This window comes from Pan paniscus, chromosome 11, assembly GCF_029289425.2.
Source record: "Pan paniscus chromosome 11, NHGRI_mPanPan1-v2.0_pri, whole genome shotgun sequence".
Taxonomy (NCBI): Eukaryota; Metazoa; Chordata; class Mammalia; order Primates; family Hominidae; genus Pan; species Pan paniscus.
In genome coordinates this window covers 23118055-23145923 of record NC_073260.2, presented here as the reverse complement: position 1 = coordinate 23145923, position 27869 = coordinate 23118055, and the positions used below count along the sequence as shown (strand labels likewise).

The window sequence follows — 27869 nt, the reverse complement described above, 5'->3', positions numbered from 1 at the left end:
ATTGAACATTGCACAAGACATCTGTAATTCTGCCCTTTTGGAATTTCCTGCAGCAAGATAAATAGCTAGCTGCATAATTGCTGTTACGGAGAAGTCCAAGGTGCTGAGCGAACACAGAGAATGGCTACCTGACTCAGACATCGAGGGTCAGAGTAGCTTTTAGGCTGTGTCCTAAAGGATGATTCATGTTAACCTAGTAAGTGTAGCTGAACTTGCCAGGAACCAGGTGTTCTGACACTTTGCTTTCTGTCCTAACAATCTCTAAAATTATTTTCCAAAAGGTAAATGAGAAAAATAGCAGCTGTGTAGTTTCTAGTAAAATGCATTCATTGTAAAGTAGTGCGCTTTATTCTGAGATTATTTTTTCTTTTGGAGTGCTACTCAAGTACCTTTTATTTTATGATATGAGGGACCTCATACATGGTGGAGTGGTTTTTTTTCCCCTTTTGAATGCTTTATTTATTCATCGAAGTTACACAAACTGCTGACTTCCATCTCAATGTTTATTATTAGGTTGCTGCAGAAGTAATTGTGGTTTTTGCCATTTAAAAGTAATGTTGAAAACAGCAATTACTTGTGCATCAGTCTAATAATATCCCAAAAGTCTAAGAACCTTGCCACTGGCACACTCTGCTTCTCTGAACCAGCACCTGGTTTCCTCTGAACCAAATTCTCAGGATTCTCCACCCCACCCATTACCTGGTCCCATCACGATCCAATCCACAAGGAGCTGAAGGCCAGTGATTTTCCTATGGGTTAGCCTTCCAAGAGACTCAGCAAAGGACATGCCGTTGGCAGATAAATCTCTGCATTTAGAGCAGCAATAAAGGGGGCTTTGATATGTAGTGTCTGTGACTGATAAAAGAAAAATACTACAGGAGACAAAATCAGAAACCAGACCAACATTTCAGCTTCCCTCACTCCCACCCTAACTCAGCATCAAATTTTTCCCCATGTGTGAATACCACTACTTCTTATATACATTCCTATTGCTGTGAGACACTGCCAATGCCTCCTTCTCCACTTTCACCACCTCTACTCCATCTCCCAAATTCCTTCAGAAATCTCCCTGGAAAATGTAAACCAGATCATTTTATCCTCTTACATAAAATCTGCCAGGGTCTGCTTGGGACTCCCAGGACACTTTCAATTCTCCATTGCCTAGTATACAAGACCCTTCCTGATTGTCTTAGTTTGTTGTATATTGCTTCAGAGGAATACCTGAGGCTGAGTAATTTACAAAGGAAAGAGATTTATTTGGCTCATGGTTCTACAGGCAGTACAAGAAGCCTGGCACCAGTGTCTGCTTCTGGGGAGGGACTCAAACTGCTTCCCCTCATGCTTGGAAGGGGAAGAGGAGCCAGCATATGCAGAAATCACATGGCAAGAGAAGAAGCAAGAGAGAGAGTGGGGAGACGATAGAGTCTTTTTAACCACCGACTCTCACCGGAATTAGTAGAGTAAGAACTCACTACCATGAGAATGACACCAAGCCATTCTTAAGGGATCTGCCCCCATGACACAAACACCTTCCACTAGGCTCCACCCCCAACATTGGGGATCACATTTCAATGTGATATTTGGAGGGGACAAATATCCAAACTATAGCACAGATGTAGCCATTGCTGTCCCCTCCAGCTTCATCTTCCTCAACCTTGCAAGTGAGGGCTTGTAATGTCTCTTCTCATGCTTCTATGCTTCTGGGCTTTCTGAAGCTTCTGCCATTTTCTCTATTTCCCACACTTGGTTCAATATCAAACCAAGGTTTATTCTTTATGTGAAAACCTCAGTGGCTTCTGACCCTCCTTCAGCTGGGTGTCATTGCTGTATGCTCTCATTATATTTAACACCCACCCACTCTATCATAACACATATAATAACAGGAAGTAAGAGACTAATGGCTAAGGATATGGTCGGTAGCATCCAACAGACTAGGGGTTGTGTCCCCCCTCTGACACTTTTACAAGTGGAGGGACCTTGGAAAAGTGGTGTCAGCCCTCTTAGCCTTGGTTCCATCACCTATAAGTTGGGGATACTCTAGGGCTTTTGAAAAGCTTCAAAAATATAACAAAAATACTTCAACAGTTCCAGTGTGTAGTAAACTTTCCCAAATGGTAGTGTTATTAATGTTATCATATTATGTTGTGATCTTTCATTTATTCGTCTCACTTTCTTCATAAAACTTCTAATACCTTGATAATGAAAATCATGCTTTTTTTCATTGTCTGTAGGCAAAGTTTCTAGCTTAAACATGGTATTTAATAGAATCTCAGTAACTGTTGTTGATGAATGAAAGCAGAAAAGAATGAATGAATGATATGTGGAAAGGAAGGAAATTAGGAAGGAAGAAAGGAAGGAAAGAATGAAAGCAGGGAAAAAGAAAGGAAAAAATGGAGGTAAGGAAAGAATGACTCATTCAATAACTAAATAAAGGAATGATCAATTTTCAATTAGTCTTTGATTGATGCTATTATGTTACGTGTCAGGCTTCCATACAAAATCTGTTATTTTGGAAACTAATCATTCAAGATTCCAAGAATTTAATAAACTCTCCCAGCATTTTCTTTCTGTGTCTCTTTTTATAGACTGGAGAGGCAGATTTAGGTATTTTTGACAATGAAACTAAGCAGGAGGATCAAGTCCAGATTGTTAGGGCCCTTGGGATAAAGAACAAAATTCAGGTTTTTGTACTGGTCACAGCTTGGAGAAAGCTTGTTATTTGGAACAAGGATATGGATGCAATAAACATTCTGAGGTTTATCTTGCTTTAATGACTTGCCTTGAGTGGCTTTGATCTTTATATTTGATAATCATTTTCAAATGGTCTGGTGTGTTCTGAAAATTAAGTAGCGGTTCATGGACTTGAGAACCTCCTTGGGAATGACAAGCTACAATCAGAATTTGGAAATGGGCAATGTTACAGAATTTGCTCTATGAGATGGAGAAACAGGACAACCTCCTGTGAAGAAGGTAAACACATTAATCCAGTGTTGGGAACCAGGTTTGGCTGGTGGAGCGGGAACCCAACAGGCACTGGGAGCTAAGGCCAGTTTTCTTTCAATCCATGAACTAGCTTAAAAGAGAATTCTGCATCTCGAGGGTTTTTCATGAGTTGGGTACTCTTCTAGGCATTTCCTTGTGCATTACCTCCTTGAATTTTTATATCCTCCTTTCTTGGTTGAATTTTCTAATTCCCATTTCACAGGTGAGGAAATTGAGATACAAAGTGACAGGGTCAGTTGTCCAAGATCACAGAGCCACTTTGTGGAAGAAGGAGGATTTGAACGCCAGTCTGTCTCTCTCTTAAAATCACCCTCTGTTGCCTTTTATTCTAACCTGAAAGAACTGTTTCCAGTCTCTAGCTTGCTTAAAAGTGGCCCACTCTTGGCCAGTGTTCAGCTCACACAAACCCTCCTCCAGTTGAGGGCATCTCCGCATGGCCAGTACCATCTCTGTGACCAGCCGCACCCATCAAGAGCCCAGGAAGCATGACTCTGGCGTGACATTGCTTAAAGATCTCCTCAGCTATCACTTCTGCATAGGGGAAGTCCACTGAAGAGTGACCTGCTTTGAGTGGGAATAGAAATTGAGAGTCCTCAGTCTTGATCTGGGCTCACTGTAAGCTGTACCATTGAAACGGGAAGGCCAGTGTATTATGCTTCTACAGGTGAAAAAACTCAGGCCTTCTCACACTTTTTTCCCATGATTTTATTTAAAGGATTTGTTGTTGTTGCTGTTGTTGTTTTGCATTTTGAATGTGGTTCCCTTTTGCTTCTCTCTCAATAAAACAGGCCCTGACAGCCCTCTCATTCAGATTATTACAGAGTTGTGCCATCTCAGGCCAGTGCATTTAGGAAATATGTTGTTGGCACTTACCAACGAGTGAGATGCATAAAGAAAATATTCTAATGACAGTTGAGTTGAGAGAGCTTTGATCTCCCTCCAGAACTGCACTCATGGCTTTGAAATGCAGTTCTGGCAAAGGGGTAAAGTCTGGGCACCTTGGCAATCAGGGCTGGGCCCCCTGAAACAGACATTCCAGGGGACCCGCAATCTCAATAGTGGGATCCAGGTGCATGGGTTGTGTAGGAAGACAAGAGACACTGAGTTACCACTCTTGAGAGGCGGCTCAGGGGAAAGTTTCTAAATCAGGAGGGGCATTTCAATCTAGCCAACATTTTCCAAACTTTGTTGTTTGTACTGTTGTTTGGTTTTTGGCAAAGGTGGAAGTGTGTAAGGGGAGGGGTGTGGAGAAGGAATTATGGTCACATATTTTTGGGTACACTTCCTGTGCTATCTGTCTTACTCTTATTTTGCATATTTGAGGCTCCGAAAATTCTTGCAATTAAAAAAATATGTATTTAACCTTGTTTAACAGACCATGTCCCAAATCCATTTGACTCAGCGACGTTTTTCTTTAAATATTCATCATTTTCTTACAAATTTAGCCCTCTGTAGACCATGATCTGGAAGACACTGATCTATTTCACAACCTCACTGAACAGGTACGGATGCTGAGCTGCAGAACAACCAGCAGAGTATAGTGAGAAGTGGTCAGATATTCAGGCAATGCAGGTTCCCACACCCAGGTGTCCAGCTGAGGGAGAGAATGGAGGCTGCCATCCTTCCCATGATTTGTTCTCTAAACTTTGCAGGGAACTGTGTCCACCTGAAGGAAGAAATGACTTTACTTATGATACAAAATTGCTGCTATACACAAGTGACATGTACACAGGTTAGAGCAGAGAGGTTTGTTGGCAGGCTTTTCTACAACCTGTATTAGATATATGACCTTGGGCAAGTAATTCCCTTTCCTTGAGCTCTGGCCTTGCTCATCCTGTTTTGAAACTATGTAATTTGAGAGAGAGGTGCTCAGTAGCTGCCCATCGGTGGTGGTTCTCTCTTGAAGGATACTTTTAAGTGATACGGAGATAATAAAGATTTGGTCCCAACTGCCAGAAGCTCATTACCTGATGGAAAAGACAGATGCTCACACAGTGAATATAACCCAAAGCAGATTGATAAGTACTGGAATTAAAAGTAGGGGGCACAGAGGAAGGAGGACTCATTTTCAGATAGAGGTGATGATGATGATTTGAGTGTTGTTAATAATTTTTGTTTTGCTAACAATAATGCAGTAAAAGGAGCCTATCCTAATCAGTGATGCCTTCTCTGTGCCAGTCACCATGCTAGGCACTTAACCCGTGTTGCCTCTAATCCTTATGATGCCCCTGACAGGTGGTCATCATCATCCCTACTCTACAGATGAGAGTGGTCATAAGAGGATACATGGAGTGCATCACATGTAAGCTGGACTTTGCAGGGTTCATAAGATTTAAAGGGCCAATCATCAGGAAGAAAGATTGCAAGGCAGAGGAGGGAAACTAATGGACATTCTTAGGGGTTGGGCATAACTGGGGAAAACTAGAGGTTCTCAAAATAAGAAAACCAAGAGAACTTGAGCGGTTGAGGTTGTAGAAGGAAGAAGGCTGGGTAATGAGGAAGAGACACTGAAAGCTGAGACTGGGAGAGCCACGCAGAGGCAGACTGTCAGTTTAGGTTCTTTCCCAGCAGGAGAAAATAGGAGACCAGGATATGGGGGGCTCACATTTTCTAGTTATGTGCTGGGACTGTGCTGAGCTGTCTTATTTAATCCTGTTGGGATCCGCATGAGCTAATTGATACTCAGAGACTTAAACCTACTTGTCCACAGATATAGGTCTATCTGTCCAATTCTGAGTAGCAAAGCTTCTATGCAGATTAAGCCTCAGATTAAGCTACAGATTAATACACACACAGCTTAATCTACAGACTAATACATGCACAGAGTTGGACAGACAACTTGCCCATATATATAGGTCTATCTGTCCAACTCTGCGTGAGTTTGGGATTTTGATTGATTTTTCTGGGAAGTGAGTAATGTTTGTTTGCTTTTGGTTTTGTTTTAAGAGATGGCCTATTGCTCTATTGCCCAAGTGGGAGTACAGTGGTACAATCATAGCTCACTGCAGCCTTGAACTCCTGGGCCCAAGCAATCCTCCTGTCTCGGCCTCCGAAGTACTGGGACTACAGGCTTGTGCCACCATGCCCAGCTAAATTTTTTGAATTTTTTGTAAAGATGGGATCTCCCTGTGTTGCCCAAGCTGATCTCAAACTCCTGGCCTCAAGTATTCCTGCTGCCTTGGCTGCCCAAAGTGCTGGGATTACAAGCATGAGCCACCATGCCCAGCCCTGACATTTTAAAGTATATTTGACCAATTTATGATGTATACACAGGGCCGGCCTTCCCAACAATTGCAAAATATAAGTCACATGGCCATTTTCCTTCTCTCACCTTCACTATCCCTAGACAGTAATGTTCCTTCTAAATTTGACCTCCTGTGCTTTCTCTTCTATCTTGTTGACAAAAGTGAAAAAAAAATCCTTTCAAGGCATAGGGGTAGGGAGGTAAATACCCACATGGACTCCTGTCCCAAAGATTTTCCCCCTGATACATTTGAGAGACACTCAGCCTGGCTCTGTATTAGTGGGAATACCTTGGGCAGCAAAAGGAAAACTTTCATCCACAGAGTTGTGTTGTTGCTTTTTTTTTTTCCCCCCCCTTTGGGTGGGTTCCCCTAGGAGAGGTGGGGAAGAGAGAGGCCTGGATTGCTGCTGTGGAGTCTTCCCCCTTAGGGAAATGGAGGCTTCCCAAAGTATGAAAAAAAAAATCACGTACAAGCCATGGAGAGGCTCCCACATCCCACTTCTCTGCTTTGGGCTAGGATGAATACCACTTCTTGAAAAGATTGGCTTCTGCAATTACCACTGAATAAACAACCAATTAAAATATCTCCCCTGCCCCTACCCCACCCTTTTTCTCTCTTGAAGCTTTCTCATCTCAGAGCTATGGGGCAGAGGTGGCTTTCTCTAATAACATTTGTGTTCTCTGCCTGAGAGAACATTTGATGGAAATGAACAAATCAATTAGAAAATAATAAATTATGTGGAAAGGGCTGATCAAAGAAAATCTCAGCTCCTCTGTGTTTTCATTCTCCTCCCATGCATTGTTCTCTTTTCACTCTGGGCCTGGGTGAGCTTGGAAATGAGGGTGAGGTTGTGGGAAGAGTTGGACACATCTAGATTTATACTTGGCCTTGTCTCCAGTTGTGTGATCTCTGAACCCCTCTTCCTTCATCTGTATGATGGCGATAAGTGATAAGAATAGCTAAACATGCACTGAGGCTTTCTACATGCCAGGCATTATTCTAAGCCCTTTACACTCTCTTTATTAACTACCTTAACCCTCTGAACAGCTGTATGGGGTAGGTAGTATTATCACCCTCATTCTTTATATAAAGAAACTGAGGTGCAGGAAGTTAAGTACATTGCCCAGGGTGGCCCAGACATAAAGTGGAAAAGCTGGATTCAAAACCTAGCACTGTAGCTTAAGAATGAGCCATCTCACCCACTCTGTTGCATTGCTTCAACTACCAAACAGGGATGAGACATGTGTACCTAGCACAGGGTCTGGCATACAGCAAATGCTTAATAAATGTTGGCTGTCTCCTTCCTCGTCCTCTTCCCTGACGACAGAGCAGACTGATTAGAATTCCTCATGAGATTTCCAGCCTAAGAAGTTGAATGTGGGTTCTTGGGGAAGAGAAGGGCTCAGCAGTGAGATTTCAGGTCAATATCTGAGTTTGTGTGGCTATTCTTGGAATTAGTCAGCTCAACCTAGACATAGATGTAAGCTCTCCTGGGCCCACCTATCTCCAACTCATGTTTTTTTGTGAAAAGATGTACAAATTATGGTCACAGGATTGTTTGGTTTCGTGAGCTTGGGGCTTTCTGTGACATGGGCGGCCTTGACACGCTAGATCTCAGACGTATCCTATTCACAGCAGGGTAGAGGTGTAGGTTTTCCACCCATAGAAATGATCTGTGGAGCATCAGGCAGCTGTTACTAATTTCAATGTATTGATAAGGAAACTGAGGCCCCATTAGTCAGGAATTATTGAATTTGAGACTGAGAGTTAAATATTTTTACTCTTACTTTCCCCAATTTAATTCAATTCCATCAAAATCTACTGAGGGCTCACCAGGTATCAAGCTTTGTGCGGAGAACTGGGTAAACAGAGATTAATAAGGCACCTCGCCTTCCCCCAGGTGGCCACAAGTGTGTATTATGTAATAGAAAGAGGAAGCAATTTATTGAAATGGCAAATGAGAGACAGTGCACTGCTAGTAGGAGGTGGACGAGTATGGAGATGTTAAAAGGGGTGCAGGTGAGGAGAGCATCAGGGAAGTCTTCCTGGAGGAGGGATACCAGAACAGACTTTGGATTTGTTCATTAGAGAACAAAATGCTGATCAGAGTCCCAGCAGAGGAAACAGCATGAATAAAATTGCCAATGGGATAATGCACCATACAGGGTACAGAGATGTTTTCTGTATGCAGTGGGGTGCTCAAGAGAGGTTGTAGAAATAGATGAGGCTAAGGAGTAGGTTGTGTCTTGGAGGCCATATTGGGAACTTGAACTTTGTCTTTCATACATGGGGAGACCCTTCTATTATTCTAAGAGGGGAAGAGCAGGAAACCATCACTAATGTGTGCTACTGGCTGGGCTCTGTGAGAACTCCTTGGGAGAGACAGCATTAAGAAAAAGGAAAACACTGCTAAGTAGCAACTTGAACTTAGTAAGGTATGAAGAAGGTTCTCTAAGCCTCTGGAGATAATGATACTACCTACCTCTGTGTTCATAAGAAGCCTAACAACTTTGGCAAGTCTCTAAAACTCTCGAGAACTTAATTTTATGATCTGTAAAATGGAATCATCTTACTTATAATATTATTGGGGGAATTCAATAAGGTAGTATTTTTAAAGTGCTTAGCAAAATGCCTGGCACGCATAGTAGCTCTAAATTATTTGGAGAGGGCCTGTTATTTAAATAGTATCTTTTTGGGGGCATGATAACAGCCAAGGTTCTTTTTCTGTTTCAGAGCCTACTTGGATGTTAATGAGCTGAAGAACATTCTTAAATTGGATGGATCAACACATCTCAATATTTTCTTTGCAAAATCCTCAGAGGAGGAGTTGGCAGGAGTAGCAACTTGGCCATGGGACAAGGAGGCCCTGATGCACTTAGGTGAGTCTTAGAAACTCCTTCAGGAGGCAACTAGAGTAGGACAGTAATACATTTAGTGCGATGATGACCATTGTTACGATCATGATGGTGGTGGTGGTAGTTGTGAGGGTGAACAACCGATTTATTTATCACTTTTTAATTTACAAAATTCTTTAGCATCCTTTATCTCATTTTGACCACCAAGCAATTTTCTGAAGGAAATAGCACCGTATTATTAACCATGTTTTATCAATGGGGAAATGAGACCCAGAGAGGAAATGGGGCTTATCCAACATCACACGCAAGACAGTGACAGTCACAATTGGAATTTAAGTTTCCAACACTGCCCATTGTTTGCTTTCTCCTTATACCCTCTGTCTCCTAGTTCCTGCAAATATCTTCTCAGTCTGGTAACCACACTGTACTGGCACAGCCAGTCATGGGTTGGCTTAAAAGACACCAAAGAGGCAAGAAAAAGTGAGTTTGCAAGAACTCCGTGTTCCTCCATGTTCCACCCACCAACACCAACAGGAACTCTTCTTACATTCAAATTATACATATCCATAAACAAGACATAAGTTTGTACAAACCAATCACCAAAAGTTAGACATGACAACAGTTTCTGAACCAGGCCCTGTAAGCAAACATTGCAGTTCTTTAATTTTATTTTTTCCATGCTCTCTTCCAGGACACATCTATATGTAAACATGCATTTTTTTTAACTGTACATTTTTAAAATCATAGCATAGATGAAATTCTGTATTCTTTTTTCACTTCATATTATGCTATCTACTTTTTTTTCCATGTTGCAGAAGTCTTATCCTTAACTTCCCACCCATATTTTTTTCACTTAATCACAAAAGAAAAGCACCCTTGTGGGTTATTTTCCCCTCTCTAAAGCCAAGATTTTTAATAGCCACATAATATTCCCTTGAACAAGGGCGCTGCCATTTATTTAATCATTTTCCGTTTGGTAGAATGTTCCCATTATTTACAAGAATGAATCGTGATGACTCAGTGAACATCTTTATCTGAGAATGTTCAGGCTCAGCAGTGACAGTGCTGGATGTATCCTCAGGCCTGCCTGGTCTCCTGGTGAAACAGAGTCCAGTAGCTGCTCCATTGCTATTCTGTCTTGGAAATGAGAGATTTAAATAATGCAAGTTTTGCTCAATGAAACCATAGACTTAGTTCCCTCCAGACAACTCTCATTTCTCAATTGTTTTTTAGAGAATGAAACCAATTTGTGTGTGTGTGTGTGCGTGTGTGTGCATGTGTGTGGTTGTATAAATAAAGATAGATACAAAGATAAATATCTACTTGTTCTCAGCTGGGAGGATTTTATGCCCCAGGAGACATTTGGCAATATCTAGAGACGTTTTTACTTCTTACAAATGGGGGAATGCTACTGGCATCTAGTGGGTAGAAGCCAGTGATGCTGCTAAATGTCCACAATGTCCACTACAAAGAATTATACAGACTAAAAAGTCAATAGTGCTGAGGTTGAGAAATCCTGAGACATATGAAGTATGGGTAGATAGATTGGCAGATAGACAGACACAGACAGGTGGGGTTGGGCAGAAGAGAGCGTGCAGCTTAGGCAAACTTGAAGATGATCAGCTTATATCACATGCCTAGTATGATATATGGGAGTAATGCTAGACTAGAGCCAAAATTCATGTTGTTCTCAGCTGTGACTTTACTTAGCAGTATGGCCTCAGGCAATTCTCTTTCCTTCCTCAGGTCTCAATGTCCTTCAATATTAAATAAGCAGGTCCTAGGAGGCTGGAAGACCCTAAGGATCCTTCTCAGTTCTGAAATTCTGTCCTATTAGAAAAGCAACTGAAAGGGCCATGATCAGAGTCTGAGAAGGATTGAGTAGCAGGCTTCTACTGTTAGAAAAAACTACTCCTGATAATTCCATAAATTTCAGAGTCTGGCTCAGGGCCAGGAATAAGGAAGGCTATAAATCCATAGCATGTTATAGTATTTCAGGATGATGTCAGGCTCAAGCTATTTCACCTTTTAAGAGAAGCAATGAAACAGGACTGGGGCCCAAGTGCTGTCACTCTGTGAAAAGGGGTGAGTTGGGAGGGGATGAGGTAAAGCAAACAGGGCTAGCCTAGACATTAAGTCTGCAATCCAATCATCATCCCTGGAATGGTCCTGTCCTCTCATTACCTCAATAATGAAGCTTCATGGAGAGACAGAGAATCATTGGCATTATTGTAGCTGCTTATTTTAGAGCTCACCAGAGATGCAAAGTCCATTTTCCACAGTCACAAGGCCAGTGTGAAGCAGAACAAGGATTGCAACCTATGTCAGCTAACTCCAGCTGGACTCCAGGCTGCCCTCTCCCCATCCCGAGAGATGCTGCTCATGAGTAATTCCTCTGCAGTAGCCCCAATCAAACCCAATTTATTACAACCATATTTTTCCCCTCTTTTTCTGCTATTACACCATGATCCCTGGAAAAAGCCTTGGGTGGGAAGCGGATTATGTTTCATGTTATGATTGACAGAAAATAATTGAGAAAGATTTTCTGTCTCAGTTTCTCTTCCTCCCTGCCTCTGCCTGCCCCCTTCTCATACCCAAGTGAATGTGCACACCCACACACTCACATGCCCTCTCACACATCTTTATCTTTGTGTTAGAAAGCTCTAAGCGATTCAAAATTGGTCAGAAATTCAATCTCAGAAATTAAGTCCTCCAGTGACCCTAACACGGAGACAGAGTCCTTCTTCAAAATCAGAGACCTCTGCATAGACTCTATGAGTCCCTTGACTGAGCAAGCACACCATTCCAGAGGTTCAGTCTAATATAAAACCCTCCATGCCCATGTGGGGCTTGCCAGCTCAAATCAACAAGACCCTACCTCCTCACCATTCTTTTAGAAGATGCTGCTCTACACCTAAAGTACCTACTTTCAAGGTTCACAGACCTGAGTTTTAACCTTCCCTTAAACATTTTAAAATTTTAAAGTTTAATTATCTCTCTGGCAGCCTGTATGCATCTTTCCAATGCCTAAAATGAACACAGCACAAATACTACCCATAAATTCTACTGAGATCTGTTCTGTCTATCTGCCCAAGCCAAGCAATTCTCAATCTTCTGAGGCATGTGATATAGACCATTGCTTCTCAAATCAGAATATACAGACAAGTCATTCAAGGCTCATTTTAAAATACAGATTGTGCTTCTGTAGGTCTGGGGTGAGGCCCGAGATTCTGCATTTCTACTAAGCTCTCAGGTGATGATCATTCTGCTTGTCCTCAAGTGATGTACTTGATGTATGGAGGTGCTATTCTAGTTCTCACACTAGATTAGTTAAACCTCACAAACTTCTTTAGATAAGTTAACATTCAGCAAATATTCAACACATATTTAATGAGATACTCTGCTCCAGGCCCTGTGATAGTCATTAATCATAGAACGTTGATTAAGAGTCCTGCTCAAGTGACATTAGCTAGTATGAAAACTGTTACAATGGTGAATACAGCATGGTGCTGACCTTCATTAGCGTTCATGCTCTTACAGCATCAGGGATGAAGATATGAGATTCAGAGATGCTAATTACTCCACTCGATGTCACAGAGTTAGTGAAGGCAAAATGAGAACCAGAACCAAGATCTCTGAGCCTGAGGGCTTTGTCTAGACAAGAATATGTAGAATATTTGGAAATAAGAGTAGGCCTTACTTTGTAAGGGAAAGGTTGCAGCAGAAAGGTTTACTGGCCCAGAAATCAGAGTTTCTGAATTGCTCTCCATTGAAATAATTTGAAATCACCTTGGGTAAGTCCCTTCACCTCTTTAAGCATTGGCGTTTTCATATGAAAAATAAAGGAATTGTACAAAATGACTTTTGAGATTCCTTCCTGCTCTGATAAGTCATGATTCATGTCATAGGTTGTAACAGCTCTCAGGGCAATGGAGTCCTAGGGTGGAGAAGCTTGTGTTTATTTTGGGCAGCATCTCTTTATCCTTGATGGACTTGGGGGTTCTTGCACCAAGAAGCAGAGTACCTAGTTTGCCTGATTCTCTGGATTTACCCTTACAGGTGGCATTGTCTTGAACCCGTCTTTCTATGGCATGCCTGGGCACACCCACACCATGATCCATGAGATTGGTCACAGCCTGGGCCTCTATCACGTCTTCCGAGGCATCTCAGAAATCCAGTCCTGCAGTGACCCCTGCATGGAGACAGAGCCCTCCTTCGAGACTGGAGACCTCTGCAATGATACCAACCCAGCCCCTAAACACAAGTCCTGCGGTGACCCAGGGCCAGGAAATGACACCTGTGGCTTTCACAGCTTCTTCAACACTCCTTACAACAACTTCATGAGCTATGCAGGTAGGGCCCTACACTCTGTAGGATGAACAGGTCTGGATGTCAGATGTGGGATCCAATCCTGGCTCAGGGGAACCTTGAACAAGCTACTTACCTTTTCTAAGGATGGAAGGCCTAGCTCTGCCACTTATCCACCTAATGTCTTTCGGTCATTCTCTTTCTGGGTTTCACTTTTCTCAAGAAAATGGAATTGTTGGACTAGCATCTCCATGATCCTTCCTAAATGTGCAGCACATTTTTCTAAGCTAGTGGTTGTTGAACCTTTTTTATTTAACCCATGTGTCCCTTAGATAAGCATAAAACTCTCACATTCTTTGTTATTTTGCAAGAACAATGAGAGTGCTTTGGACTTTGCAAAGAGAAAATTATGACATGAGATTGAGTATGATTTTTTTTTCCTAACTGCATATATCTTATCATAGTACTTTTGCGTACCACTAGTAACAGTGTTAGGAGCATTAGGGGATGCCCTGCACTTCCCTTTAGCATGGGATACATCAAGGCCTTGGAGCCCTTTTAGCACCTTTGGCAAATTAGAACAAGACACCCCTTCCTCAGGGCTGTCATAGCCCTTACCACTGCACCTGCAGCTAAGAGTTTTTGTGTTAGTCGCAATGCACACAATTGCACATGGCAGGCCAGCATCAAATTCTGTTACCATACTCAACTTGGTGTCTTTTTCCCCACTAGAACAAGCAAATTCTATCAAGCCAAAGATTGCATCTAATACATCACTCTATTCTCAGAAGTCAGCACAGGGGCCAAGTGCTTAATAAATGTTTGTTAGGAAAGGAAGAAGTAAAGAAAGAAAGGGAGGAGAGAGGGAGGGCTGGAGGGAAGGAAGGAGGAAAATGAATAAATTCTCTTATAACAGGTATATAAAATTTATTATCAAAAGCAATATTTCTACTCATGTAACAAAATATTGTCCAGAAAGGCCTTTAATATGCTCTCTCTCATTTAATTCTCACAACAAATGTGTAGAGTCAGAACTATCCCCACTCTACAGATGACAGCATTGAAGCTCACTGAAATCATTTGCACCAAGTCACATATCTGACTCCAAGTATTTTTCTCTTTTACTCTTGTATTTCTTCTAAAGAGAGCTAGCTGATGGTTGAGTGGGGAAATTGAGCAACCTGGGTGGCTTTTACGCTCTGTTCCACAGGGATGCTTCAGGGCAACTGCCCTGGTGGCTGTACAAGTAGGGCTTTAGGCTCTCATTCCTGCTAAAGCCAGGGAAAACACACCCCCTTTCTGACTATTTTACATTTCTGTTGAGGTTTTGCCTCATTGCATTTCAAGAGAGGAATTTGCTGCTGGAACCCAAAGGTTTCTGTGATCCCCAGTGGTTCTTTCTGCTTGTCCATTTGGGCTGATGAACCCTGGGGGCCTCTCCAGTATAAGGTTCCTGCAGTCCAAATCTGAATTGAAGTGTCAATAACCCACCTCTGGTACCATAAAGAGTCTTAGATTTGAGTGTTCAAAAAAGACCAGGGTGCTGGGTATTTCCTGAAAAGCAGATTCCCACTGGGCTCCCATTCCCAGCCAAGCTGACATCCCACATCCGGTGCCCCATCCCCTCATACAACACTGCTAACGTTCCATTTCTGTAGCACCTTTTCTTGGCCAGCTCAACACACATGGAAAATAAACAATAACATAAGTTTGGAAGTTTGCCGGCCTCTTAGGGGCTAGGAGCTGCCACTAGCTACCAGACCCCCATAAACTAAATCTTTTTTTTTCCCCTTTGTACAGATCTAAAGGGTGATTGATTTACTATTTTTTTTAAAGGAACCCCTCAGCTCAGTGACCCATTAACAGCAGAACTAATTCACTGAGCTACGATAACAAACTTACACCCACAAAAGCATATTCAAGGCAACCGCGATCTTTGAAATGTTTGTTTTCCTTAGGATTTCTGATAGATGAGGTGACAAAAGCAGCTGGATGCAATTCAAAATGCAGAACAGGACTGGGTTCTCAGGGCTATGGAGAGCCATGCATGGGAGCTCTCTCCATCAAGATAATTGGGTGAAGACATTGCTGGGTCAACTTCTTCTTGTTGCTTTATCTTCCTGGGTGCTTCTTCCTCAGGCCTGATCACTGGTAGGGTAAAGGTTTGTGGTGCAGCACTGCCAACAGAACTTTCTGTGAAGATAGACATAGTTTGTATCTGTGCGGGCCGGTATGGTAGCCATGACCTCTACTACCCATGTGGTAACTGAATGATTGAAATACAACTAGTGTGACTAATGACCTGAATTATCAATCTTATTTTAACTAATTTAAATCAGAATAGCCACACGTGGCTGGTGGCTACCATATTGGTTAGCTCAGGCCTGCAGTAATTCTTGAGTACGTGTGACATGCCGGACACTGTATGAAACTTTTCATAGGCTTGTCTCATTGAATCCCCACAGTAGCCCAAGGAGGTGCACAAGTTTTACAGATGCAGAAAATGTGGTTCAGGTAGCTTAAGTATCTTGCCCAGCATCACAAAGATAAAACAAGGCAAAGGTGAAACCTAAACTCAAGTGTTTCTTACTGCAGAGCCTGTGTTACTAACTAGTAAGTATCTGCCTCATTTTCTGGTTGTGGGGAATGTTGAGAGGGCCCCAAATGCTCAGAGCAAGGAGGCACCAGGCAGGTGATGGGGGGAAGCCTAATTCAGTAGGCAGGCTGGACAGAGCTCCAGAGGAGTATAGTTATGTTGAACTCTTGGGTAACTCTTGGAAAACTCAACAGATAAAAGAGTAGCAGACCCAGTTCCACTTTCTGGAGATAATAGGCTACAAGAGTTCCTGGAGGAGGACACTCTGGTCCTCAAAACTGCAGGAAGCCAGGCTTTCTCTAGCCTACAGGAGCAAGTGTCCTGTCCCCATTTTTCTGTGTGTCATGGCTTCTTAATATGTACACATAGATTGACCCAGCAATTCCACTTCTAAGGAATATATCCAAAGCAAAGAAGTCAATTGGTATGCTTAAAGATTTAACCGTAAGAATGTTCTTAATGATATTTGTTTCCTAAATATTTATTAGGCATTCGCTATATGCCAGGTATGGAAAACAAAATGTTTGAATAATTAGAAACTGCTTACAAGCCCAAAGATAATGCATTGCTGAAGTGAACTGCAAGGTATTCATGTGATAGGACATTATAGGGCCACTAAAGATGACAGAGAAGATGGTTGAAGGACATGAACAGAAGTGGAATAACATGGTGGTTCAGAGCATGAAATTTGGAGTGAGGAGACCCAAGTTGAATGTTCCGTGCCCAGCTTTGATCTTCGGCAGTTTACTTTTCCTCTCTGAGCCTCAGTTATTTCATTAATACCATTGATGATAAGGATGCTTGCCTTGCCTGATTGCAGGTGTAATGGTACAAGTGAAGCACTTAGAACTGTTGTTGTTCTAAGTGCCCATTAATAATAGACTGGATAAAGAAAATGTGGTACATATGGAATACTATGCAGCCACAAAAAAGAATGAGATTATGTCTTTTTCAGGGACATGGATGGAGCTGGAAGCCATTGTCCTTAGCAAACTAACGCAAGAATAGAAAACCAAACACCACATGTTCTCACTTATAAGTGGGGGCTAAATGATGAGAACACATGGATACACAGAGGGGAACAACACACATTGGGGTCCATCGAAGTGTAGAGAGTGGGAGGAGGGAGAGGATCAGGAAAAGTTGCTAACGGGTACTGGCCTTAATACTTGGGTGATGAAGTAATCTATAAAACAAACTCCCATGATACAAGTTTACCTATGTAATAAATCTGCACATGTACTCCTGAACTTAAAATGAAAGTTAAAAAACAAACAAACAAAAAAGAACTGTCCTTGGTATCATAATTAGTGCTCAATAAATGATGATTAGTAGGATTATTCATTGACTACTTAATGTGAAAAGGGTCAGAAAGCCATATATATAGTGTAAGACCTGTACATATGTATGTGATAAGAATTATAGAAATTTACTGTAGATATTTACATCCATATACAAACACATATATATACATACATATACACACATATACCTTAGACATCAATTTTATTATCTATAGGTAATGAGTTCAGGGTAATGTTTATTTTTTGTAACATTTTGACATATTCCAGATACTCTACAGTGAAGTTTTTATTATAAAATTATTATCTACATTTATTATTATGACTATTATTACTATCATTATTTTAAAAAACATCAAAAAGACAGAGAGTTTCACACAAGGCAACTTAGTTATCCATTCACTAGACATTAGTTAGCTTGTTAAATGCTCTCATCAGCTTTATGAGACAGCTAACATCTTATTCCTCATTTTATGGTGGATGAAAATGTGGCTGACGGGGGGTCAGCATTGTGTCCAAGGTCCTAAGTGGAGTGAAGGCATGGTGTTCATGACCTGAACCTCCATGCAGTGTGCCCTTTCAGCCACAGATGGACATTTGTTCTTGAGAGCAAGATTCAGTTAGCAAACCCAGGGTACTGTATCAACAGCATGGGGACTGGCATAGGCTTCCCAGTGCTGAAGTCCCGATGTTCTTTCTGCTTTGGGACAAGATACAGACAGAAGAACAAGATGAGCTGGCCACTCCTGGAGACCAGATGAAGTGGCCACAGATATCAAGAGGGGAGGCACTGGGGGGAAAGAAGCCAAGTGGGACTGACTCTAGACATTAGCTAATTGAGGCAGATCTTTTGTGATAGATGAAAACCCTTTGGTACCTCTCCCCAGATTTTGATAGCTGCTAAGTCTCCAAGTAATGTACCTTGGGATAGATTTCGACTTCAGCTTTTTTTTTATTTTTATTTTTTGAGGCGGAGTCTTACTCTGTCGCCCAGGCTGGAGTGCAGTGGTGTGATCTCAGCTCACTGCAACCTCTGCCTCCCAGGTTCAAGCGATTTGCCTGCCTCAGCCTCCTGAGTAGCTGGGATTACAGGCGTGCACCACCATGCCCAGCTAATTTTTGTATTTTTGGTGGAGACAGGGTTTCACCATGTTGGTCAGGGTGGTCTCGAATTCCTGACCTCGTGATCCGCCCACCTTGGCCTCCCGAAGTGCAGGGATTACAGGAGAGAGCCACTGTGCCCAGCCTCAACTTCAGCTTTAAAGTTCAAATACATTCCTGTCTCCCTACTAGGTTCCATCACCTACCCATTTTTTCAAACTTATTTTTATCAACAAATGTGAAAATGGTTCCATTTTAAGTTATAAAAGAAAAATACACTTTTTTGTTGGGGGAAAGCAAGTAAAGTAGATGTTTATACAGGAAAAAACCTACTGTTTTTCAGTGTCATTCATCTTGAGAAATGCTTTTTGTGCCCTTGCTCATTGAATTCTCACAACTTCATGGTTTGGAGTTTATTTAAATGCCCCCAATTTATGCACGAGGGAACTGAGTCTTAAAGTTGTCTCATTTTTTGGTCATGCCTGATTAGTATTCTGTTCTATGTCTGTGCCTTAAAGTACACAGCCATTTCCCTATGAATGAACAGATGTGCTATTTCTAATATTTTCACCATTATAAATTATGCTTCAAGAAACATCTTTGTATGTCTATTTTACCCCTGTTTATCCAAGAGTATCTATCTTTTGAATCCATAAATTCCTTATTGTTAGATCAAAGAGAATGCATATTTTATATCCTGAATTTTTTTCCTGCTTCCAGTTTTCTAACACTCACACATACATGAGCATACGCAAGCATACACACACACCACACACACACTATTTCCAATTCCCATGTACTAACATTTATCATGAGGCAGGCATTGCTCTTAGTGCCCCACATCCCTGCACCTTGGCTGTGTTTTGAGATGAGCAATCGTGTTATCATCACTGTCTTCACTTCACAGATGGGGTAACTGAGGCACTGGGGGCAGAAAATCACTTGTCCATTTGACTCCAGATTCTGTGTGCACTAATCTAGTCACGTGGCCATACTTCTTCCCTTAGCCATCATGCCTTTCTCCTGCATGTAACCTATTTGGTGGCTTTTCCAAAGTTTTCAAGATGAAGTACAAAGTTCATGGCAACAAAGAAAAAAGTGTCCAATTATCTGGCCCTTTTCAGTCTGAGGACTTTTTCCTTGCAATAGGGAGCCATAGAATGTTTGGTATTCAGGAGTTACATGGTGGGATCTGGGTTTGAGAGAGATTTACTCGGTTATTCACTATACTGTGTTTGTTAAGAGACATTGGGCTCTTCCGCGTCTCCAAATGTGTTAAAGACTTCCCTAAGGTGCTGGAAAGGAGATTGGCAAAAATTACTAAGGGGATTTAAGGCAGCTTCTGTATAGAACCTCCCTCACACCCTGCCCCTTCCCTAAGCTGGATTCTCAAAGCCATGTATATAGCTGTCCAGCACCTGCCCAAATGTATTTAATGTTTGTTTGATAAGAAGAAACCAGTATATGCTGCAGGATTCCCAGTAGCAAGTTTATTTTAAGATTGGAAGAGCCCTATACTCCTCTGTCTGGGGCCCAGCTGCAGGCTCCCTGACCAGGTGGACACCTCTGGGAAGTGGTGTTTTTGGAAATTAAGCCAAAACAGTGCGTTGCCCTGCCCCTAGGGCAGTTGAATAAAACTGTTGGAGGGAGAAATGCAAGCGTTCTCCCTCAGAACCAGGTCTTAGGTCACACCCTGGAAAAGAGAGATTAGGATCAAAGGTCCTTAGATCTAAAGACACCTGAGAGATTGTGTTCCAAGCTCCCTTAGCCTCAGACTCAACTCCCATTTATCAACCACCTGCAGGATTTTATATCCATACAATGTCTCATTTATGCTTGAAAAGAAGTTCTCATATTGATCAGAAGCATGGCCTTGAAGTCAGGACTGCCTGGGTTCAAATCCCAGATGTATCCCTAGCTTTGTGATTTTGAAATAATTATTTACCCTCTGTCAGCTTTAATATCCTCTTCTGTACGATAAGGAAAATAGTAGTGCGTACTCCAAAACTCCAGAGAAGGGAAGGGGCTTACCGTGTCTAAAGCACAGTGCACCAATGGCAGCATGGAGTGGGAGATGTTACTACTCATATTTTCAGCATGCACACTACCCTGGTTTGTTCCCAGGTCTGCCTGACTCCCTGGCCTGTGCTCTCTGCCTAAGGCACCATGCCTCTGTAGTCATGCAGCACTTTCTCCTGCAATCCCTCTCCTTTCTTTTCCAATCTTAGCTGTGCAGTCTGATCAGCCTCAACTATCTCCTTCTTTAGAAGCCTTCCTGGTCGCCTGCCTGTCCCTGCCCCCACCCATGCCGTCTTCCTCCCTTTATCAGTGATTGACATCACAGACTTTAGTAGCCTTGTAACAACCTTGACTCATACACTGGACTGGTCTTGACTCCATAACTAGACTTGTACCTCATCATGGGCAGGAACTTTTAAAGTTTCATCTTTCCATGCCCTTGGGCACAGAGCAGAAATGTGGTAGACACTCAGAAGGTTTGTTTGAGGGGTAATATCAGCACATTGGTTAATAGTGAAATTAATGAATGAGTGGATGAAAGAATGTGAAGGAATGAGTTGGAACCAGTGAGTGCATCAATGAATGAGTGAATGGATAAACAAGTGAATGAATGAATGAATGAATGAGAGATATTGAGTGGGGGGTGAGGGAGGGAGGGAGTAATGGAATTGTTGACTTAGTGCCCAGTGGATTTGGGGGCCATGGGAAATAGGGGAAATAGCTCATCTTGCCTGTGTCCTTTGCCGTGACCTCTGGGCTGCTCTCTTCCCAGTCTCAGCCATACTTTTTCAGTTACATCCACCCTTCCCTCCCTCCTGTTTCCTCTCACCTGTCTCCAGAAGTGATGACTACACTAATTTGTTCACAGGCCATTAACTCTTGAGAGCTGGAAGAGGCCAGCCTGAGTTGGCAAGGAACGACTTGGGTGCTGGCTCTTGGGCCGCCAGGAGCCGTCATTACTCTCTCATATGCCTGCCTGCCTTGCGGCTTGGTGCTTATCTCTCCCTCTGCCTGCTTGCAGATGACGACTGTACGGACTCCTTCACGCCCAATCAAGTCGCCAGAATGCACTGTTACCTGGACCTGGTCTACCAGGGCTGGCAGCCCTCCAGGAAACCAGCGCCTGTTGCCCTCGCCCCCCAAGTTGTGGGCCACACAACGGACTCTGTGACACTGGAGTGGTTCCCACCTATAGATGGCCATTTCTTTGAAAGGTGAGTGTGCCCTGTGTAGTGTTGATCCCTCTCTCTCTCTCCTGCCAAGAAGAAGGAAATTTGGAAGGGAAGCAGACTTGGAGAGGGATTTTACTGCATTTCTTGTTCTTGTTCAAAAGGTATCTCCACCACCTAGCATGTTGTAAATTTGAGATCAGGGAATAAATAAATGGTCATTAATAGAAACAAATAAATAACAATAAATATTTTTAAGTGAATGGGTACTTAGATTCACTTTGTTATTAGAAACTTGGAAACCTCTTTTGCTACAGACCTCTTCTGGGATGGAGGTAATAGTCTTGTCTCCATGAGCTCAGGAGTTGTGATTGCCTGGGCAAAAACATTTATATTATATTATATATTATATTATATTAATTATATTGTATCATATTATATATGCTTATATATGGATATATATATTTATGTGTGTCACATGTGTGTATATAAGTACATATTTACATATAAGAATACATATACAAGGCCGGGCATGGTGGCTCACTCCTGTAATTCCAGCACTTTGGGAGGCCAAGGTGGGCAGATCATGAGGTCAGGAGTTCAAGACCAGCCTGACCAATACAGTGAAATCCCATCTCTACTAAAGCACAAAAATTAGCCCGGTGTGGTGGTGCGTGCCTGTAATCCCAGCTACTTGGGAGGCTGAGGCAGGAGAATGCTTGAGCCCAGGAGGCGGAGTTTGCAGTGAGCCGAGATGGCACCACCGCATCTCAGCCTGGGCAACAGAGCGAGACTCTGTCTCAAAAAAAAAAAAAAGAATGCATATACATATATGACATATAAACATAATTTTTGTGCCAAATGTTTTTTTTTTATTTTGTAGAGCTAAAGGTAGCATTTTTATAAGACCAGGGAATGATAAACTGAGGCACAAGCTACCTCTGTTCTGCTGCCCTGACTGTTCATTAATTAACCACATGGCCTTGAGCAAGTCACTTTCTGTCTCTGAGCCTGATTCTCCCTTCCCTGAAAACTGGGTCTAATGATACTACAGTGGCTTGAAGGTGGAGACCTGAATCAAATGGTCTCTTGTGATCTTTCCCCCATATAAACTCCTTGAGGAGCTCAAGCTCTAAGGGGACCAGATTTAAAAGGGTCATGAAAATAGACCAAGGTATTTGCATCTATTTTGGAATTTTGCCATAATTCAGGGAAGATTAATGTATTACCTCTACTCCCAGCCCTTCTTTGGGATGCTTCATCTAGTAATGGTGATATATTAATGATGGTAAAAATAATAACCATGCTAATAATTAATATTACTTTCTTGTAGTTGCTGGGATCTATCAAGTGCTTACTATGTGATGGATTCTATACTAAATGCTTTACATACAGAATCTCATTTAATCTTTCTGGTAACCTTGTACAAAACAAATCATCTTCCTCATCTGCTAGATAAAAAGAGAATTGGAGCTGAAAGAGGCTGAAAGGTGACCAGAGGGTCATGGAAAGTGGCAGGCACTGGGCTTCAGCTCTTGTTTTGTATTGTGTTATCTCAGACTCGTATGTGCTTTCATTAAGTTGTTTCAGAACTAGAATTGGAGAAAAGGCATTACACTGCCCCCCGCAAGGAAAAAGAAAAAGCCACAAAAAGAAGCAAGAAATTCTCATTTACAAGTGTATTTGTCTGCATTTGTGTGTGTGTCAAAGACATATTAGGCAAAGGACCTAAATAGACACTTCAAGACACACAAATGGCCAACAGCTATGTAGAAGAAATGCTCAACCTCACTAATCATCAGGAAAAGGCAAATTAAAACCACAAGAAGGTGTCACCACACACCTGTTAGAATGTCTATTACCAAAAGGAGGAAAGATAAGAAGTGTTAGCCAGGGTGTGGAGAAAAGGGAACACCTGTGCACTGGCGGTGGGAATGTAGGTTAATATAGCCATCATGGAAAATAGTATGGGGGTTCCTCAGAACATTCAAAATAGAACTGCCATATAATCCAGCAATCCCAATTCTGTGTATATATTTAAAGAAATTGAAATTAGTATGCCAAAGAGATTGCTACACTCCCATGTTCACTGTACATTATTCACAATAGCTAAAATATAGAAGCAACCTAGGAGTCCATCATCAGATGAACAGGTAAAGAAAATGTGGTATACAGATGGTCTCCAATTTACGATAATTTGACTTCCACTTTTTTGTCTTCACAATGGCAAAAAAGTAATATATATTCAGCATTGCTTTGAGTATTAAGATGGTATAAACCTATTGTAAGTTGAAAATATCGTAAGTCAAAAGTGCATTTTCAACTTACCGTATTTTCAACTTAAGATAGGTTTATTGGGTGAGTCCTAACCACATTGTAAGTCAAGGAGCATCTGTATAGACACAATGGAATACTATTCAGCCTTAAAAGCGGGAAAATTCTGTCATTTTCAACAAAATGAATGAACCTGGAAGACATTATGCTAAGTGAAATAAGCTAGGCACAGAAAGACAAATAACTGCATGATCTCACGTATATGTGGAATCTAAAAAAAATGAATTCATAGAGGTAGAAAGTAGAATGATGACCACCAGAGGCAGGTGGGGTGAGTGGGGAAAGGGACGATGTTGATCAAAGGGCATAAAGTTTCAGGTAGATGGGAGGAATAAGCTTTAGTGATCTGTTGCACAGAATGGTGACTCTAATAAATGATAATGCATTGTATATTTCAAACTTGTGAAAAGGATAGATTTCAAATGTTTTTGCCAAAAAAAAGTGTGAGAGATGATGGATTTGTTAATTTGCCCAATTTAATCACTCCACATTGTAAACATATATCAAAACATCTTACTGTACTCCGTAAATATATACACAGTCATTATATGTCAATTAAAAATAAAATTAAAAAAAATTTTGAAACCTATTTGATCACAGTACCACATAAAATGTGGGCACTAATTTTTCACATTACCATCAGTACCTGAGTCTAGAACCTAAATTTGGTAGCTGGCGAATGTGATCATCAGGGAAGGAAATGCACTTACTACGCTCTGTAGAAATTCCCCTTCCCCTGCCCCAGCCATCCTCACTGGGAGCACAGAGCTGGGTTTGGGAAACCTCGTGTGACACTTCAGAGGTTTCCAGCAGCCCATAGATTTATTTACTTTTTCTGTGGTGATGAGAAGTATCAGACTTTTGGTCAAGCCTTGGCCTCCATTCCACTTAAAAATGGAAGTTTCATAAATGAAGCTTCCTGTGTATGTATTTAATTTATATTTCATAAAGCAGTTACTATCCATTAAATAAATACCACCTGATTGTTGGAAACCTATTGGAGGGTTAATTGTTGTGTAATGAGATATGTCTCTATTACACAGTGTCCTTAGCTTCAATCAATATGTTTTTAATAACCTATAGTCAGTTGGTTCTTGAGGCTCATATAATAGCTATTCTGTTCAGTTTAAGATTTCATAACATAGTTATCATATGTTAAATTAAAACTGACATTTCCAAAACATATCTAATTAGGGTTAGCAGCTACGTTGACCATAGTCTATGGCTAAAAGAAGTCAGTCCACAAATTCAATAAATTGTTGTAAAGAAATGGAACTGTCTTTAATGTATATCACTCTCCCATACAGATGGAATGTATACTCATGCAAATTGGCTTAGTAGAAAGTATACAAGCTTTAATGCCAGGTCATCCATTTCCCGTCCTCAGCTTTATCACTCCCAGTCAATGGGACCTTGAGCAAAGCCATCTCACCTCTGATCCTCTGGGCCTTCTTCCATCAAAATGTGCTCATCCTGCCCACGTCACCTAGCTTTTGTGAAGAATTTAGCAAGATAACGGTGAAATGCCAAGCACACACACTCTATGTTCAGGAAACATCAGCTCCCATTTTGTGCAACATTTTCCAGAGCTGTTTAGCTTCTTAAAAATTCCCTTTCCCTGCAAAGCCTCTGGTGTTTTCCACTACATCCATCAATGCCAACCTCTCGCCCCTGGCCATCCTCATGTCCTCCTGCTGTTCTCACATCTGTGGTCTAAGAGAATACAAGGGTTTCCCTTAAAAAAACATATTCAGATCCTCCCACAGCCTGTGTCCTCACACATGGGCAACTGAATAAATAATTCAAGGCCACCCCTGGTTTTCCTAACTCCTTTATTTTTATCTGTCTTGCAAACACGTGTTGACTGGGTTGTTTCAGTTATCTGACAATTGGCCATGGTATATTGGAAACAGTACTGGACTGAAAACCAAGAAACCTGGGTCTGAAGTCTTTGTGACCTCATCCATTCCCTCTGCCTTTGGCCTCAGTTTTCTGATGTGTAAGCCAAAGATGTTCTAGGCTTTCTCAACCAAGGTTCCTCTTCTAAATTTCAAGACATGGAAAATGATTTGTGTAACTATTTCCTCATTTCTCCCAAAGATGGTATATAATAAGTACTATTTTAGTTTCATAGGAGACAAGTTAATTCATTATATACAATGGATGCCTTAGAGAAACACTGTCCAATAGGATTTGCTGCAATAACGGAAATATTCTATATCAGTACTAAGATTATAGCCATTAGCCAACTGGGGCTTGAAATGTGACTGGTGTGAAGAATCAAATTTCAAATTTTATTTATTTTTAATTAAATTAAGTTTAAATAGCCACATATGGCTAATAGGTGCCATATTGGACAGCACATACTTAGAGCTTTAAGCTTTAATTTTCATGAAACCCAAGTAAGAAAGATGAGCTCTCCCAGCTTTGGTATCCTGCATGTCTATGATTTCATTGTGTATGTTTGTGTATGTTTATGTGTAGATATAGGTATCCATGAAGACAATGTGAATGTGAAAGGTAGGAAACACATACAATTCCTAGGTGTGTAGGACAGGACATCATACATTTGCTTCAGCTGGATGATTATTTGTTCACTCATCCATGTATTTATTGGGAGCCTGGGATGTATCAAGAATTCACTGAAACTCAGGTGGCTTTATGTGTATCACCCACAATGAAACATCTAAAGCACATAGACGAAATAATGAATGACCATCAAGGTCAGCATGGTTCCTGAATTCATCCCAGAACATTTGTAACCCCAGTGTCAGTCTAAAGCCAGTCATGTGACTCAAAGCCACTATGCGTGGATTGTGGTCATCCTAAGGGAATGCCTCCATTAGCAGTGCTGAGGAAGTCTTTCTCTCCACTCCTACTTTTCTGCATTTGAGTATATTTGTATAATTGTTATTATTGCTACTCCAAGAGTAACTCAAGTATTTAAAACTTGTAGAAAATTTAGAAAACCAGAAAGAGTAATAATAGGGGGTGAGATCAATCATCCTATATTCCATTGCCCAGAAATTGCTGCTGATAATATTTTGTTTCATAGTGTTATTTGAACATTGAGATATTGCTATAGATTTAGCTTTGGATATTACTTTTTCATTTAATATTATAGCTTACACATTTTCCATGAAGTTGCATAATATTTATAAATATTTCTGCAATAACTGCTTGCCATTCCATTAAGCATATTAACCATGGGCTATTTAATGATTCTCTTATCACTGAATATTAATATTAGTGTGCTTGCAAAATTTCCACCTACATATGGTTTCATATTTACAATGATAAGGCTGAGAATGCAAAACCTACAATTTGAAGGTCTGCACTAAGTTAGCCATGAGTATTAGCACATGCCTAAGTGACTGGTATCCATCCATCCATCCATCCATCCATCCATCCATCCATCCATCTATCCATCCATGCATACATCCATCCATTCAACTGCTTATACTGACCAACATTATAAAATAAGTTATGTGCTGTGCCGTGTGAAATAAAAAGATGGTTATTAGATATTGACTTTGTCCTCAAGGACCTCACAATCTATTAGGATAAACTCTCCTGCATGTCAAAAAAAGTTTTCACAGAGGAAATGATGTCAAAGGTGAACTTGAAGGAGGAGAAACATCAGCCAAGTGAAAAAAGTCTGCAGAGGGGATGTGGGTAACATGACGCAACATGATAGGTAGACAGAGCTTATCATGGAGAGAAACAAAGCTAGAGTGAAGCAGAGGATAGTATGAAAGAGCATTGAATACCACATTATAGGGCATTAGGGGATAAAATCACTGAAAGAGGTAAGCAGGGGCATGACTTGTTCATCTTGAGGTTTGGGGATGATCTACTGTCGGCTGTGTGGAGGAGGAACGGGGAGAAACAGCACACTCTGATGCTCACAAGCACACGGTTCCTGACTGTGTGAGCCC

The 27869-nt window shown here is 41.4% G+C and overlaps 1 protein-coding gene across 1 annotated transcript in view; it reads left to right on the top strand.

The window, feature by feature from the left end:
• PAPPA (pappalysin 1) overlaps window positions 1-27869 on the top strand; it is a 250226-nt gene that overhangs the window by 46858 nt on the left and 175499 nt on the right. The window contains exons 3-5 of the mRNA XM_034928930.4: window positions 8982-9127; window positions 13163-13456; window positions 21450-21642. Coding sequence (XP_034784821.1) covers window positions 8982-9127; window positions 13163-13456; window positions 21450-21642 — 633 coding nt within the window. The remainder of the gene's footprint in view (window positions 1-8981; window positions 9128-13162; window positions 13457-21449; window positions 21643-27869) is intronic.